General features: G+C 36.6%; 1 protein-coding gene across 12 annotated transcripts in view; it reads left to right on the top strand.

Annotated features, from left to right (window-relative positions):
* CTDSPL2 (CTD small phosphatase like 2) overlaps positions 1-15,952 on the top strand; it is a 104,020-nt gene that overhangs the window by 65,202 nt on the left and 22,866 nt on the right. For all 12 annotated transcript variants that reach the window (XM_073304551.1, XM_073304552.1, XM_073304548.1 and 9 more), the window contains 7 exons: positions 86-295; positions 5,722-5,860; positions 7,471-7,620; positions 8,092-8,307; positions 9,124-9,202; positions 9,499-9,610; positions 10,547-10,633. In XM_073304551.1, coding sequence (XP_073160652.1) covers positions 110-295; positions 5,722-5,860; positions 7,471-7,620; positions 8,092-8,307; positions 9,124-9,202; positions 9,499-9,610; positions 10,547-10,633 — 969 coding nt within the window. In that variant the 5' untranslated portion in view covers positions 86-109. The remainder of the gene's footprint in view (positions 1-85; positions 296-5,721; positions 5,861-7,470; positions 7,621-8,091; positions 8,308-9,123; positions 9,203-9,498; positions 9,611-10,546; positions 10,634-15,952) is intronic.

Here is a 15,952-nt window from a genome sequence, read left to right as displayed (position 1 = left end):
AAATATATGCCTGCGGGGGATTCATACTTTCAGGCTTAATACAGTGCCTCAGTAACCTACTGTTCTTGTTTTCCCCTTTTTACAGGTTTACATGTGGTACACGTAGAAAATGAGGCTGAGAACGCGGAAGGCCTCTCAGCAGTCACATCAAATTCACACCCAGCGTGCTTTGCGAGCAAAGAGGAAACATTCAGAGGTAGAAGAGAGCTTACCTGTTGGAGGAGGAAAACCACAGCAGAATGAAACCGGCCTGTTGTCATCAATTAAAAAATTTATTAAAGGAAGCACGACCAAGGTATGAGCTCAGTGTTTTGTTGCTTTTTTTAAAATTTTTGAGTCGTATTCATTTTTTCTAAAGTTTGATCAAGTATTGTCTTAAGAAGAATAAGCATTTGTAAAAGGCATGTTTTATGGAGGCAGAACAGCTTTATAAACAATAGAATACACAAATTGCCCCATAATAGTTGTGTGTGAATTCAGATATAGAAGTTAAATTGCAAAGTTGCTGATACTATCCAACTCTGTATAAAACAATTACAGACGTTTATGATAGTGCCGTAAGTTTGAGGACTTAGTATCAGATGTTCCATTGGAGAAATAAGAAATGTTGCCTTATAAATACAAGAGGCCAAATTCAGCTATAGTATAATCAGGTATAATTTCTGTGTGCCTCAGTGAATTTTGTGCCTATTTATCGCACCTTAGACATGAAGTTTCAAGGCTAAATTACTGAATCTCTTTCAACTCTATCTAGACACAGATCTGAAGCACACAGATTTTCATATTTAAAACTTGCTCAGTGCAAATTATTAGGGGAAGATTATATACAGTACGTTACTTTTTTTGAGTGAGTGCCACTTTGAAATAGTTTTCAAAACTGTTATTTTTATTGTTTTTTAAAAAGATGGTCTGATTTTATAAAACCTTTCTTCAGTAAGTCTTATCAGTCTAGAAGTTCTGATGTTGCCATTTAAAAACTGTAGATACTAAAAGAACAAGAGCCAGGATGCCAGAAACATACAAAAATATTTCAGAGAAATACATGGCAGATAAATTAGTTTAGACTAGAACATGTTTTTTATTGTTAAAGTGAAGTGTTAAAAATGGCAGTTTTGTAATTTTGCATTATAGTTAAAATAATACGTAAAGATGCAGTGAAGTATAAAAAATTCTAATCAAATTGTCTCAGAAAGCTGGGTGACTAGGCAACAAAATGGCAGATGAAATTCAGTGTTGATAAGTGCAAAGTAATGCACATTAGAAAACATAATCCCAACTATACATTCAAAATGTTGGGTTCTAAATTAGCTGTTAACACTTGAGAAACAGATCTGGGAGTCATCGTGGATAGTTCTCTGAAAGCATCTGCTCATCTACAGCAGCAGTCAAAAGAGAAACAGTGTTAGGAACCATTAGAAAAGAGAGAGATAGTAAGGCAGAAAATATCATAATGCTAGTATATAAATCCATGGTATGCCCATACCTTGTGTACTGCATGCAGTTCTGGTTGCCCCATCTCAAAAAAGATACATGAGAAATGGAAAAGGCAGAGGAAGGGCATAAAAATGATTAAGGGTATGGAACAGTTTCCATTTGAGGCGAGATTAAAAAACCTGGGACCGTTCATTTTAGGAAAGAGATGACTACATGGGAATATGTTAGAGGTCTATAAAATCATGAATGGTGTGGAGAAAGTGAATAATGAAGTGTTTACCCTTTCACATAACACAATAACCAGGAGTCACCCAGTGAAATTAATAAGCAGCAGGTTTAAAACAAGCATAAGGAAATATTTCTTCATACAATGCACAGTCAAACTATGGAACTTTGTTTCCAGGTGATGTTGTGAAGGCCAAAAGCATAACTGGATTCAAAAGAGAATTACATAAATTCCTGGAGGATAGGTCCATCAATGACTATTAGTCAGGATGGTCAGGGACACAACCCCATGGTCTGGATGTCCCTAAATCTCTGACTGCCAGAAATTGGGACTGGACAACAGGGGATGGATCACTTGAAATGGTCCAGTTCTTTCAATTCCCTATGAAGCATCTGGCACTCGCCAGGATACTGGGCTAATTGGACCATTGGTTCCACCCAGTATAGATATTCTTATGTTCTTAGATACCATGCAACTCAGTGTGTCCTAGGAATTTGTTCAGCACCCATTGTAGCAGGAAATAGGCACTGACTTAAAGGAACTGTAAAATCATATATATGTTAACATTTTTTTTTACCTGTGGAAAATTCTGTATTGTTAAAACTGTTTGTTTAAATTTTGCATATTACTAAACTCAGGCAATAAATCGATTTCACTTTCTGACTCCTATGCTCTAGCACAAAGCAAAATACTTTGGGTTGCGAACACTTCAGGGATATGGTTAAGTGCAAACAAAAACAGTTTTCATTGGAATTAAAAAAATAATTGGGAAGATTTCTGATGATTTAGATTTTGGAAAATTCCCCCATCCCTTTTTTAATCGTAAATATTCATCCTAAATTTTATCTTCACAAGTTCCCTTTAAATATAAAATTCCATGTTTTTCATAAATATTGTCTGTCTTGTCTTCTGTGTCCAGAACAGCACTTGTAGTGGCAGTGGCATTAACATTGCATGCTATTGATTGATATTGCTGGGCTATACTGCAAAGCTCTCATGACAACACAAAGTAGTCTTGTGGTTACCATGGTAACATCAGAACTCTTTCAGGTGGTATGTGTGTTATATTATACAATAGTTCAGTTACCTGTATATTATAATATAAATTAAGAGATAGATTGTATGGATCTGTGGCAATAAATGTATAGCAACATATACTTCAAAATATACTAATTCTGACATCAGAGTCATAGTCCATTACTCTGACATCATACTGATGGCTTGTGGGGGTGGGTCATTAACCCCCCCCAAAAAGTTCAAGCTATTTACTTACATAAAAGTAACTAAAATATGGTTAATAAAATTCTGATGACATTGGGCCTTATCTTATAATCTACATAATGCTCTCAACTCCCATTTAAGTGAATAGATAACTTTAAAACAGTCATACTAATTCTAATATCAGAGTTACAGACCACCAGTCTGACATCATAGAGAAACTAATGCAGATAAGGATGTCGTTTAGATCAGGCACCTTGCAGGACTGAGCCCTGTTTAGAAAGCATTTTTAACAGTTTCTAAGAAGTTTAAGATAGTAGGTTTTTTTAATGATAACACATCCAGTAATATTTTTTAAAAAGTTTTAAAACTTGAAAAATTACAACAAATTGACTGAAGTAAGTTATACCAAATTTATTTTGTTTGTGGGTTCTGGTAACATCATACATTACATTAGCTTTGCTTTTGTGACTTGCAGTGCATCCTCTTCTTTGGAATCATTGCAACCCATTCTTTAACTTGCATTTTTATTCCATGGTTTCTGAAAAATCTAAAGAACAGATATCCCATTGATATCAGTGTGACATTGCCATATTAGTTTCAGTATGATGCAATTAGTAATACTAATTGGATATATTCAGGATATTAATTGTAAACAGAAATCTTTACAGTAGAAATTTGTTAATATAAAGCACATAGAACAATGACATAATATTGTGCCATTTTATTCTTGAATGCTATTGACAGACACTTAACTCCACTTTTGTTGATCATGATTTTGCCAGAACCGCTCTTGTTCATTGGCTTTTCTTTCCTTATTGTATTTATTTGTTTTGCTGCTTTTAGTCTTTTCTCTGGATATTTTATTTTAATTCTTTGTTTGTTTTCATCAAATAAATATCTTTTAGAAGTGGTGGAGTTTTCTTTTGGCTTTTCTTACAGGAAAAGGAAAGTTGTCTCTACAGTTTGGGTTTTAACTTTTTTAGTGACTGTAATGCTCCTGAGAGGTGCAAAATTGACAGTCCTGGAGACTGAAATCCATTTTCCACAGAACAGTTACAGCCAGGGCAGCAGCAGTGGTAGCTTCCCCACACCACCGTGGTCTATTCTTTTGGAGGGACCACCTCTAGGATGAAAGGGTAGTTCAGTCTCCATGCTCATTCAATTCTTTGCCTCTCTTCTGAGACTATCAATAGGAGTTCCACTAGGTGCCAGTCATGATAGTGTTTTTTGGTGATGATTCTGTATCTGTCCACTAGGAACTGGAATGAGAACACCAATGCTTTTCACTTAGGCCACTGAACAGTCATGTGCTCCAGCCCCCTAATCATTTTTGTTGCCCTCTGCTGGACTCTCTTCAATTTTTCCACATCCTTGTAGTGTGGGGCCCAAAACTGGACACAGTACTCCAGATGAGGCCTCACCAAAGTCTAATAGAGGGGAACGATCACGTCCCTCAATCTGCTGGCAATGCCCCCTACTTATACAGCCCAAAATGCCGTTAGCCTTTTTGGCAACAAGGGCACACTGTTGACTCCTATCCAGCTTCTCATCCACTGTAACCCCTAGGTCCTTTTCTGCAGAACTGTTGCCTAGCCACTCGGTCCCCAGGACCAACCCTTGGGGCACTCCACTTGATACCGCTTGCCAACTAGACATGGAGCCATTGATCACTACCTCTTGAGCCCAACAATCTACCTTATAGTTTCAGTATGCTGCAGATTGTCATCTTTAGGTTTCAGATTTAACATTCTATTAAGGTTCATGGATAGGGCCCTATCAAATTCATGGTCCATTTTGGTCAATTTCACTGTCATATTTCAGAGTAACAGCCGTGTTAGTCTGTATTCGGAAAAAGAAAAGGAGTACTTGTGGCACCTTAGAGACTAACCAATTTATTTGAGCATAAGCTTTTGTGAGCTACAGCTCACTTCATCGGCTGCATACTGTGGAAAGTGTAGAAGATCTTTTTATATACACACAAAGCATGAAAAAATACCTCCTCCCACCCACACATGGGGGGGTGAGAAAACCTGGATTTGTGCTGGAAATGGCCCAATTTGATTATCATACACATTGTAAGGAGAGTGATCACTTTAGATAAGCTATTAGCAGCAGGAGAGTGGGGTGGGAGGAGGTATTTTTTCATGCTTTGTGTGTATATAAAAAGATCTTCTACACTTTCCACAGTATGCATCCGATGAAGTGAGCTGTAGCTCACGAAAGCTTATGCTCAAATAAATTGGTTAGTCTCTAAGGTGCCACAAGTACTCCTTTTCTTTTCACTGTCATAGGAACTTAAAAATCATAAATGTAATGATTTTAGCTATTTAAATCTGAAATTTCACGGTATTGTAATTGTAGGGGTCCTGACCCAAAAAGGAGTTGTGGGAAGGGGTGTGGTATTGTTACCCTTACTTCTGCACTGCTGCTGGTATGGTATGGTATTGCCACCTTACTTCTGTGCTGCTGCCTGCAGAGCTTGGCCCTCAGGAAGCAGCCGCCCAGCTCTGAAGGCGGCAGCACAAGAGGAAGGGTGGCATGAATTGCTGCCCTTACTCCTGCATTGCTGGTGCCGGGGTGCTACCCTCAGAGCTGGGTGCCCGGCCAACAGCCGCCGCTCTCTGGCTGTCCAGCTCTGAAGGCAGCACATAAGTAAGGGTGGAAATACTGTGACCCCTCTAAAATAATCTTGCAACCCGCTCTGCAACTCTTTTTGGGTCAGGACCCCCTATTTGAGAAATGCTGGTCTCCCCCATGAAATCTAGTATTTTTAGAATTTTCTGGTGTATTTAGTGGAAGAAAGGACACTATTCAGTGTGTTTTTCCTTTTCTGTTTTAAGGAAGAAAGAGAAAATCCGGCAAAGAGAAGTAGAATTGAACGTGATATAGATAACAGCTTGATTACTTCCACACCTCGAACAGGAGAAAAGCCTAACAAACAGATCTCTCGAGTAAGGCGGAAAAGTCAAGTAAATGGAGGTTTGTAAATATTTCATTCCTATATTAATAGGACACAGTTAGAGGGTCAAGATCTAATACTTGCATGGTGACATATTAATACAGGGCTTGACTCTGCCCTGTTGGAGTAAATGCAAATTTTGCCATTAACATCAGTGGGAGCAGAGTTGGACTCACAGTATCTGAAGTATTCTTTCCTGGAGAGTAATTGTAAGTATACGGCGTGGATGAGACTGAGAAACAATCTGATTAATATGATTTTTCTTTTTAGGAACCATTCAGTTATGGGAAAACCACCACATATCTTGGAACTATTTAGCCATGGTATTTTCCACTTAGAAAGACAATAGGAATACTCATTATGTGAAATTGCTCATCTTCACAGTGTTTTACGACAAGTGAAATGTCATTCCTTAACAGGTAGTTTGTATAAGAATCATTCCACTTTGCAGGTGCTGAAGGCACTTGGTCAAATAAGCGCAAGAAATGAAATTCTTTCACAAAAGCACACACAGGCATGTATTATTCTGTGCTTGTAGTAATGCCAATTTTAAAATGTAAAATTTATATTCATATTTTAACATTCTTAACCACCTCTGCTGTTCTAGCCCTAACCTACTCCATAAAGTCAGGCTTCATCTTTAAACAGATTTCCCACTGAACTCATAACTTAAAATCCCCCCCCTTTCCTCTCCCCGCTTTATTGAAAAGCAAACCCAGAAGTGTCTTGTTCTTTGGATTATTTAAAACATTTTAAAATCTTTTTAAGGGTTGTTGAATAGCTTTGTGATCTGGTTGATAGATAGACTTTCTATTTTCAACTTGTGTGTTTATTGGGATAATTACATGACTTGGAATTCTTTGTCAGCTGATCAGACTGCAGCTTTCAAGCTATTTTCTAACTAGCCATGACTTGTCTGGTGCAGTAACAAAGGAATGTTCTATTTTCAGAGAATGTAGGGATTACTTAGTGCAAAATTTTCTTAATGAACTCATTATTTTACATCAGTTGAGTACAAGTTCTTATATTTGACAAGAAAAATAGTTGTATAAAGAATAATGTGTTCTTAATTACTTAGTAAAGCAATAATTCCATCATTCGAAACTGGTGATAATGACCTAAACCATGAATCCTATTTTAGACCAGAATAGTCTGTTTGTCACCAGTATCCCAAAATGAAATTACTTTAATGGGCTTTGGATTGAGCTGCTAATACATAGGTTGAGGAAAACAGTTTATTTTTGTAGTTGTGTTTCATCGTCCTTGTCCCTGTTCTTACTTCTTCCCCTTCTCCCCCACTTTTTTTGGTATCTCAGATTCCCAGATTCATTAATTTTAACTTTTTTTTCTCTTTATAATAACTGATTCTTGCTAATTTTGATTCCTTATTTAAAGTGCTATAGAAAACTGATGTTATTTTTGATGGTGAGATATTTAATTTTCAGTAAGTGATGGTTCTTTTTTAGTAAAATTCGTATGTCAGCTTATTTGACCTGTGGTGGAGAATGAGGAAAATTCACCGTAGCTCATATAATAAAAATTACAACAAGAAAAGAGCGCAAGTAGACATGAGGAATAAAATCAGTCCATTGCAGTTTTATATCTTTTTTTTCCTCCTTTTCTTTTACAGAAGCTGGAAGTTATGAAATGACAAATCAACATGTAAAGCAAAACGGAAAATTAGAAGATAATCCTGCCACTGGCAGTCCGCCCCGGACTACATTATTGGGGACCATATTTTCTCCTGTTTTCAATTTTTTCTCACCAGCAAATAAAAATGGTAATTATTATCTAAAGCTACATAATATATATTAACATAAAAGCTAAGTATAATTCATATTTTTTTAAAGTTGTCTAGACCTCTTATGCAACAGATGATCCTTCTTGCTGACCTGCAGAGCAAGAGCTACAGTTGCCATAAAGAAAACTGTACCTAACTATTAGAAGGGTTGCTTGAGCTATATAAGAGGAGGCATGGGCTTAGTTGCATTAACATATTTGTTTCCTTGTTGTATATGTCTAACACTTCACTTTGATTTACAAGGTGTAAGAAACTAATTTGGTATTTTTCACCCTATCCAAAATAGATTTCTCTTTCTCCACCCACTTTTGGTTTGTATTTTAATATCGTGAATTAATTTAGGGACATCTTCAGTTATTCCAGAACACATTATCTCTGCATCTACGAATATTGATATTCTGTGAAGTAATTCGACGTTAGGATAATGATTGTACTGAAACCTCATTTCAGGAACATCAGGATCAGATTCTCCTGGGCAAGCTGTTGAAGCTGAAGAAATAGTCAAACAGCTTGATATGGAACAGGTGGATGAGATCACTACCAGTACTGCAACATCGACCAATGGAGCAATTTACACTAGCCAAGCAGTGCAAGTTAGATCTACTATCAACAACGGTTTGGAAGAAGTGGAGGAAACAACTGATCGTGATCTACCACCACTTACAGGTAAGAAACTTGCATTTTCCTGGTACTCTTAAGTTAAATATGCAGTAATAAAAATATGTTTCTACATTTGAGTAGAAGCTTTCTAGCCCAGAGTGTTCCTGTATTTTATATAAACAAAGATTCCGCAAAGCGTTTACTTGCATATTGATTTTCGTGAGCAGTAGCCTGGGAAACACACTTTGTTATTCGCCAAAAATAGAATCTCATTGTAAACTTCTCAGGCCAAATCCATTCCTGGTGTGACTCAATTGACTTCCAAATTAAAATAAAGCCTAATTCAAATGAATATTGTGATTCCAGGTGTCAGATTTTCTGAGTCAATATTTTAATGCCAAATGTATTAGAATAAAATGTAAACTCTTGAAATGCCCATCACCAAAAAAAAGTTCCCAACCCTTTGGTTGCTGTCACCAAAATAACATAGACAAATGACAGATTTATATAGGTCCCTCCTTAATTTACAGTGTTTCCTTCAAGAGAATCATCATGTTCTTTTCGGATGAAAATTCTTGAAACATTAAATTTACCATTGTGCACAGGGCCATCACAAGCCTATGCACTATTTAAGTCTCACTTTAAAGTTTCACAAAATTGGTATTTAAGTAGAGCGTAGCTTTGTGTGGGTTCACTGCTGGGAGGTGAATTTCACCCTACAAGACGTAGGGCTGAGGTGAGGAGAAGAAGGTGGAGAATTTTCACGCTGCTATGAAGACTTGCGCATTAAGTGCAAAATTTTCACATTTTAAAACTGCACTAATAAGACTAGCTCTTGTGGGGTTTTTTGTTTTGTTTTGTGTTTTTTCCATTGAATTTTAGCACCAGTATCTCCAGACAGTGGTTATTCATCAGCTCATGCGGAAGCCACCTATGAAGAAGACTGGGAAGTCTTTGATCCGTAAGTGTTAATATTTTTACTGAAACACTACTTTTATAATTTTGGGCATTGGATAAAAAAAGCCTTTTATTTGAGCAAGTGCTTTGTCATGTTTAGAACTTGCTTGCTGTGGTGAACTCTATTTAAAACTGCTAATTGTAAAACTAGTATATTATGACTGTTCATGGCTTGTTATATTCAGTTTAAATTGTTTCTTACATTGTCTTAATTACTTTAAATTACTTTAGTTGACTTACTGCATTGTCAGTTAAGGTAATGTGAATATAGTTACACAACAAATTCTCTTTCCTTTTTAGATATTATTTCATCAAACATGTTCCACCACTAACTGAAGAACAACTTAATAGGAAGCCAGCTCTTCCACTGAAAACAAGAAGCACACCAGAATTCTCTTTAGTTCTAGACTTGGTAAATATGCATATAGACATAAGTTAGTAGTGGGGGAAGAGTGAATTTATGTTCCACTTATTTTACATATTGGACACATTGGGAACATGATGCTCTCATTATTAAAAAGAGACCTTATTAAATGCACATGTTGAAAGACTATAAATTATTCAAAAAGCTTTAAAAATTTTCAATTAAAAAGACACTGAATATAAAGAAATAATTTGAGAAACTGTCACTGAGTAACAAGAATGGAAAATTCACTGCATTTGTTGCATGATTCAACATTTTTCTTAAACATTTCAATTTTTTTTTAAATCTTCATGAATAAAAGTTAGCTGACCCTCCAGAGGTCCTTCCCAAAGGAGTAGTGGAGAAAATCAGATATAATAAAGGAGAAAATTCAGCATTACCTGTATTTGATGAAATATTTACAAAAGGATGCGTCTCCCAGTGAGATTCCCTTAAGTCTGAGAGAACTTTTCTCACAGAGAAGAAAGCATGCTTCTCTTTAGAACTATTTGTTTTCACCCTCTGTTGATCCATTTTATTGTATTTAAGCAGTTGTTACTGGATAATTCAGTCACTGGTTATATATAGTTGTCATTTAATGAATAAAGAAGTCTAATTTTTTTAATGAAATGGGGGAAAAAACAAATAACTCTAGGAAGACTCATTATATAACAGCTAAAGTTGAGATTGATATTATAAGCACTGTGTTAATGCCACAGTTACAAATGAAATTCTTTCAGATTTGCAACATTAATGAATTGTATAATATACTTATAGCTATCTTTCAAACCTTAGCAGCAGTACATTAAAAATTAAATTGACCAGACTGAATTATAGAGTATATTTCCCTTCCAAAAGAACATAAAGAAGCAAATAGTCCTTTTCAACAGTCCTGTCACAAAATCATCTTAATTTAGTATGATCTTTTTATTTTATTTTTTCTAGGATGAAACATTAGTGCATTGTAGTCTAAACGAGCTAGAAGATGCTGCACTCACTTTTCCAGTGCTTTTCCAAGATGTCATTTACCAGGTAATTAGAAATATATAGGAAAAATATACTTCTTTGTTTGTTTAATAGATAAAGAGATAAAGTTATCATGCCTATGTAATATCTTCATGTCAGGAGAGAGATAAACATTGATTGGCATCTAAACAGCCATTTGAGTTATACATTGCAGATTTGAAATTTTGTTAGGCAGGTGGTCATGTATTAGAAGTATTGTGGAGTACTTTTTATTACTACAACGTGGTAATGATGATTAATAGTAAAAATGTCAACAATGGTTAGTAAGAAAATGTAAATATTCTTTTTAGCAGCAGTATTCTATAGCAGCCTTTCTCCTTACCAGCAGATGGAGGCAGGAACATTGAGAGTTCAGGCAGTATCGTTTCCCATGTAATAGTTTGCCACAAACTGTTAACTTTCTTCCCTGCCTGGGAAAACCAATTCGTGCTGGTTGATCATTTCTTACTGTGAAAAAGGCTAATCTCCAGAGCCTGAAGTTAACTAGCTTCTATCTAGCACACCTAGTCTTGCATATCCTTTGCCGGTAACGTTTCCACCTCTTCCGCCCCAGCTAGATTCTACTTGGTGATTACAGTTACTTTAGATTGTCTTGTGGAAACTGCTAGTCATTTTTCCTGCTTCAGGCAGTATTATTAGCTTTATATGTTTTACATTGACATACCGTAGAGGAACAAGCATGGGAAAGAGATCTGTTCCAGCAACTGCCAAAGATGCTGCACTGACCCAGGCTGTTGTTCTCAGGTCCTTTTGTGTGATGTACCTGGGAGAGGCAACAGCTTCCCCTCCATGTAGTTCGCACGATATTGGACCCCTCTGTAGTATCTTTGGAGAATGAGCCAGTCATCAGGCACCTTAAAAGGACACTTGTCCAGGTATTTTTCCTAATTTTAAAAATGTTTTCCTTCATTGTTGCATATAAAACCCCTTGGAATTTTGAAACTAAAATAATTTTTTTAATGGGTTTCTTAACTTGTCTCCTATTTGGTGACTGCCATTCTCAGTTTCCTCCTGGATGAGCTGGAAAGGAAGCTTCAAATTAATTCTTTGGGGGCAAATAGATTAAAGCCTGTTTTTTCCTTCCCTCTCTGAGGATCTCAGTATGATTTGAGTATTTCTGGCTGTAACTATGCTCTTTTGGTGATGGTGTGTTTTACTGAGTGTAGCTGAGAGCCAGCTTAGGGTCTAATCAAAAGGAAATTTAAGTCAATGAAAAAACTATCTTACAAGGTTTCTGTATCTGTATTTAATAACATTGTACGTAAACCTGTACCTCTTTTTATCCAATAAGATGATAATGCAGTTTCATCTATTGTGCCTTAGTTATGTCCCAAGCTTAGAATTGCAAAGGAGCAGTACCTTCACAAAGTAGACTTGATAAGGACAGCCTGTGTCTACATCAAGTATGTTGTTTTAGGATTCTTGCCCATCTGTTTATTTTATTGAAGTGCTTATACACCAGACATGGCAACGCAGAAAACATTCACCTCTTGCTACGTGAGGGATAATAAGCAGGAGACTAAACTGTCAAGAATTGAGTTATAACCGTAAAATTCAGGTAATTCCTGAACAGAAACTGGTTAATATTACATACATTCTTAGCTTTGTATTGTAGACAATAGCTAGCTATTTCATCTGCTTTTGAAAAGTGATTCTTTCAATTATCAATTTGGTCATCTCCTATGCAATAGGCCCATCTGAATTTCAGATCTCCAAACTCGCCCACAGAGTGTCATTTAAGCTTTCACTGGTATTGTCTCCTCCTGCTGGCAAGGAGGAAGTAAATGTCTGAGCAAAAGTTGAAGACAAATTATTAGGTAAGAAAATACTGTTATGTGTTTATAAACTACAATACAGTGTAGCTCATTGAAAACAATACCTGACATGGAAAATCAGTTTGTGAAAATGTTTTCTATTAGTCTCTGAACATTTAATGCCTTCAGTTAGACTCTTTTAAGAAATACTATGAAATTAATGATCAAAAACATGCTTAAATCTTTTTTTAAGAAAGAGTAAAACTTAGCTCAGTACTTCTTTTCCTACAGGATTTCTCCATTCTCTCACACCCAGTTTCACTAATAATTATGCAAATGGAGATCTGGGCTTCATACCATTATGAATTCTCTACCTAACTGAAGGTCATGAACCGATACTTTTGCAGTAGTGGGAGGGTGGATGAGCAAGTAGCTTACTTTGAAGTATATTCCAAAACTGGCCAACAATGATGCAGGAATGAAGTGATTATAAATATAGTATCCATTGAATGCTACAATACTTCTGTCTCTGGAGAACAAGAGTAAATATTTAATTCTTTAGTACTAGTGTATGAATTTATTTCATAATGTATTAGCACTTTGTGTCAGACACTCCCTTTTGTTACTTGGTTAAGAGGTTTGCACTGTATTTAGTTTATGCTGCAGAGCCACCAATCCTAGACACTAGGTCATCTTGCTCCCTCCTCCATCCAGAGGATACCTTCCCTTTACAAGTAGGCCTTACTCAGTCAAGAGATTTCTTTCTGTTCACTCAGTTCTTGGGCTCAAGAGTCTCACTGATCTTCCTGTTTCAGCTACATAGCCCAATAGTAGCTGATCAAAAGACATTTCACATATTCTACTCCACTGCAGCCAAACATAACTGGATTGTTCAACTCATTACTATGATAGGATGTGGCAGGGGTATCTGAGAATTTTCATTCCCCTTTTGGTGAAATGCTATTCCAGTAGTTTCTCTAAAAGAGCAACAAAACCAGCAGCCTTTGGATCAGTTGTTCAGGCTTCAGTCTGTGGTAGACACCCACAAAGAAAGCTACGATCAGATTGGGACCTCTTAGCCTCGATCTAATTGGACTTCTAGAACTATGTTTTTCTCACCTGGAGAGCCATAATCAACTAAGAATCTGCTGTTTCTGTTCCTTTGTATGATGATCTTCATCTTGAGTCTTTTACGATTGGGTAAGATGAGTCTAGTTGCAAATCCAGAACTGCTGAACTTCATTGACCTATAACTCCTCAGCATTTCTTTCAAGGACAGAGGAAAAAGACCCCTAAAGCACTGCAGAGTGGTGGACATCTAATTTAATAGGAAATACACATCTGGAGTTCTGCTCCTGTTACATTCTTCCTTTAGTAAAATAGCATTAAAATACAGGTCAAGACTGTTTATTTGGCTAGGTTGCTGCTGCTTATCTAAGATTCCTGAATTGTCACTCTGTGTGTCATTCGGAAGCCTACAATGTCTGTTGAGTAAGTGTGAAGCAATGGAAACAGCTACAAACATGGTTGAGAGCTCTTTTTGTTTAGAATGTCACCAGGTTACCATCCAGTTTTAAAGTTCTCAGCCATTTGACTTTACAAATTACATCCATGTGAAAGCAAGGCATGTATCTATGCCGTGCCAAGAGTCTCAGACCGTTGTGACATCAGAAGTAACTGAGCCAGTCACGACCCTTATGCTATAGCTAAATAGAATGCACTGGTTTCATTGGTTGAATGAGGGAGACTGTACAGATGGTGGATTACTTGGCCCAACTTTCACATCTGTGCAACAGCATGGGCTTTCAGCTACTAGTAGTCGTCATCATATGATATCTGGGTAACCAGACATATATTTCTGTGGGACATGAAAGAAGGAAGGGAAAAATAAGTAGTTAGTTCATCTGGTATGATAAAGTCTTAATGATTGTCTAGCTAATTATAGGATTTTTATTTAGAGCTGTGTCAGAGTGTTTATGATATTACAGAATATTTTCTCCTCCTCTTCTTGTTTGTAATAATTCCTTAGAAATTTAACTAAAATTCATGTCCTTACCAGTTTCTACCCCTCTTCTGCACAAACATTTTGTTGTTGTTGAGCTGCTGGCATTGTTGTTTAAAAAAACATAGTAACAATATGGAAACATTGTGGGGGAAGGGGTTGTACTTGTTTTCATGGATGGAGGTCAGATATACACAGTTACATGGACTATATATAGGAAAAAACTGCATGGCACAAATTTTAGCCTATGATCATTAATGTCTCTATTTCCTTGTTAAGAGAATGTAAGGTTTTCATTAAAAAACAAAATAACTTCTTTAATGAAGATTAACTAGCTAACTTAACCAGATCATGTTTAATTTTTCTGTTTGCTCTTGCAAATTATTGGATATCATTATTAAACTATTTTAAAATATCTGTTTACTTTTTTCATTCTTACCAGTTTTGAAGCTTGTAGTTGATCATTTTTGTCTTAAAAATATAGATTACTCATTCTGAGAATCACTTTAAAAAGTGCAGTTTCTTGAGTTCCATAGCTCTTCATTTGATTTATTTTTCCTTTAGAAGAATTTGTTTCATGCTGTATATCAAATAAAATAAATGCTATATGCTTTTTCCAAATTAGCCACTTGACGACATTTTGAAACACTTATAATTACAAATAATTTTGGTTTTCTCAACCGAGATTGGCTAATAGTTAAAGTCTGACAGCTGGCTTGAAAAATTTGGTATACATTTTCAAAAATGCTCTGGTCAGTGTTTCAGAGTAGCAGCCATGTTAGTCTGTATCCGCAAAAAGAAAAGGAGTAATTGTGGCACCTTAGAGACTAACACATTTATTTGAGCATACGCTTTCGTGAGCTACAGCTCACTTCATCCGATGCATCCGATGAAGTGAGGTGTAGCTCACGAAAGCGTATGCTCAAATAAATTTGTTAGTCTCTGAGGTGCCACAAGTACTCCTTTTCTTTTTTCTGGTCCATGTTGTGGCTTTTAAGTCATGGCTCGAGCTGAAGTGGTGCAGTGCTGCAGAAACCCCATAAGGAATCCTGATTTAGTCAGCTGGTGTTCCCTCTCAGGGGTTCTAGGTAGTGCAGGGACAGTTCCACCACCCTTTCAATAGGTGTACCTGCCTCTTCACTCAGTGGGAGTGGAGCCACAGAATTTAGGCACCTAGTGCCCCTAGTGGGCTAGCCAGGAGCAGAGCCTGCATTTCCCCTTGGGATTGTTCCTGGTCCCTTTACAAGGGCACATCGAGGTCAGGCTCCTTGTGTCATTATCTCTTTCCCTGCTCTTGTACACCAGATTAGACAATCAAGCCTTGTGTTCGTTACCTGTTATGATTGTAACTTACTCTCTACACCCTACTACTTTGAAAACATGAGGCACTGCTAGTACCTCTCTACATTGAGACAATACTTTATTGTGCAAGTAAGAGACAGTCTAGTCTAGTATTCTTATAAGTTTTCATCGTCATTCTGCCACTGACTCAGTGTGGCCTGGGGCAACTGAGGAAATCTCTCTGTCTCAGTTATGGAAAGTAATGGCAAAAATGACCATTAATCATAG

This window comes from Lepidochelys kempii, chromosome 10, assembly GCF_965140285.1.
Source record: "Lepidochelys kempii isolate rLepKem1 chromosome 10, rLepKem1.hap1, whole genome shotgun sequence".
NCBI lineage: Eukaryota > Metazoa > Chordata > Testudines > Cheloniidae > Lepidochelys > Lepidochelys kempii.
The sequence above is the reverse complement of the archived record's forward strand: the minus strand, read 5'-3'. Positions and strand labels throughout refer to the sequence as shown.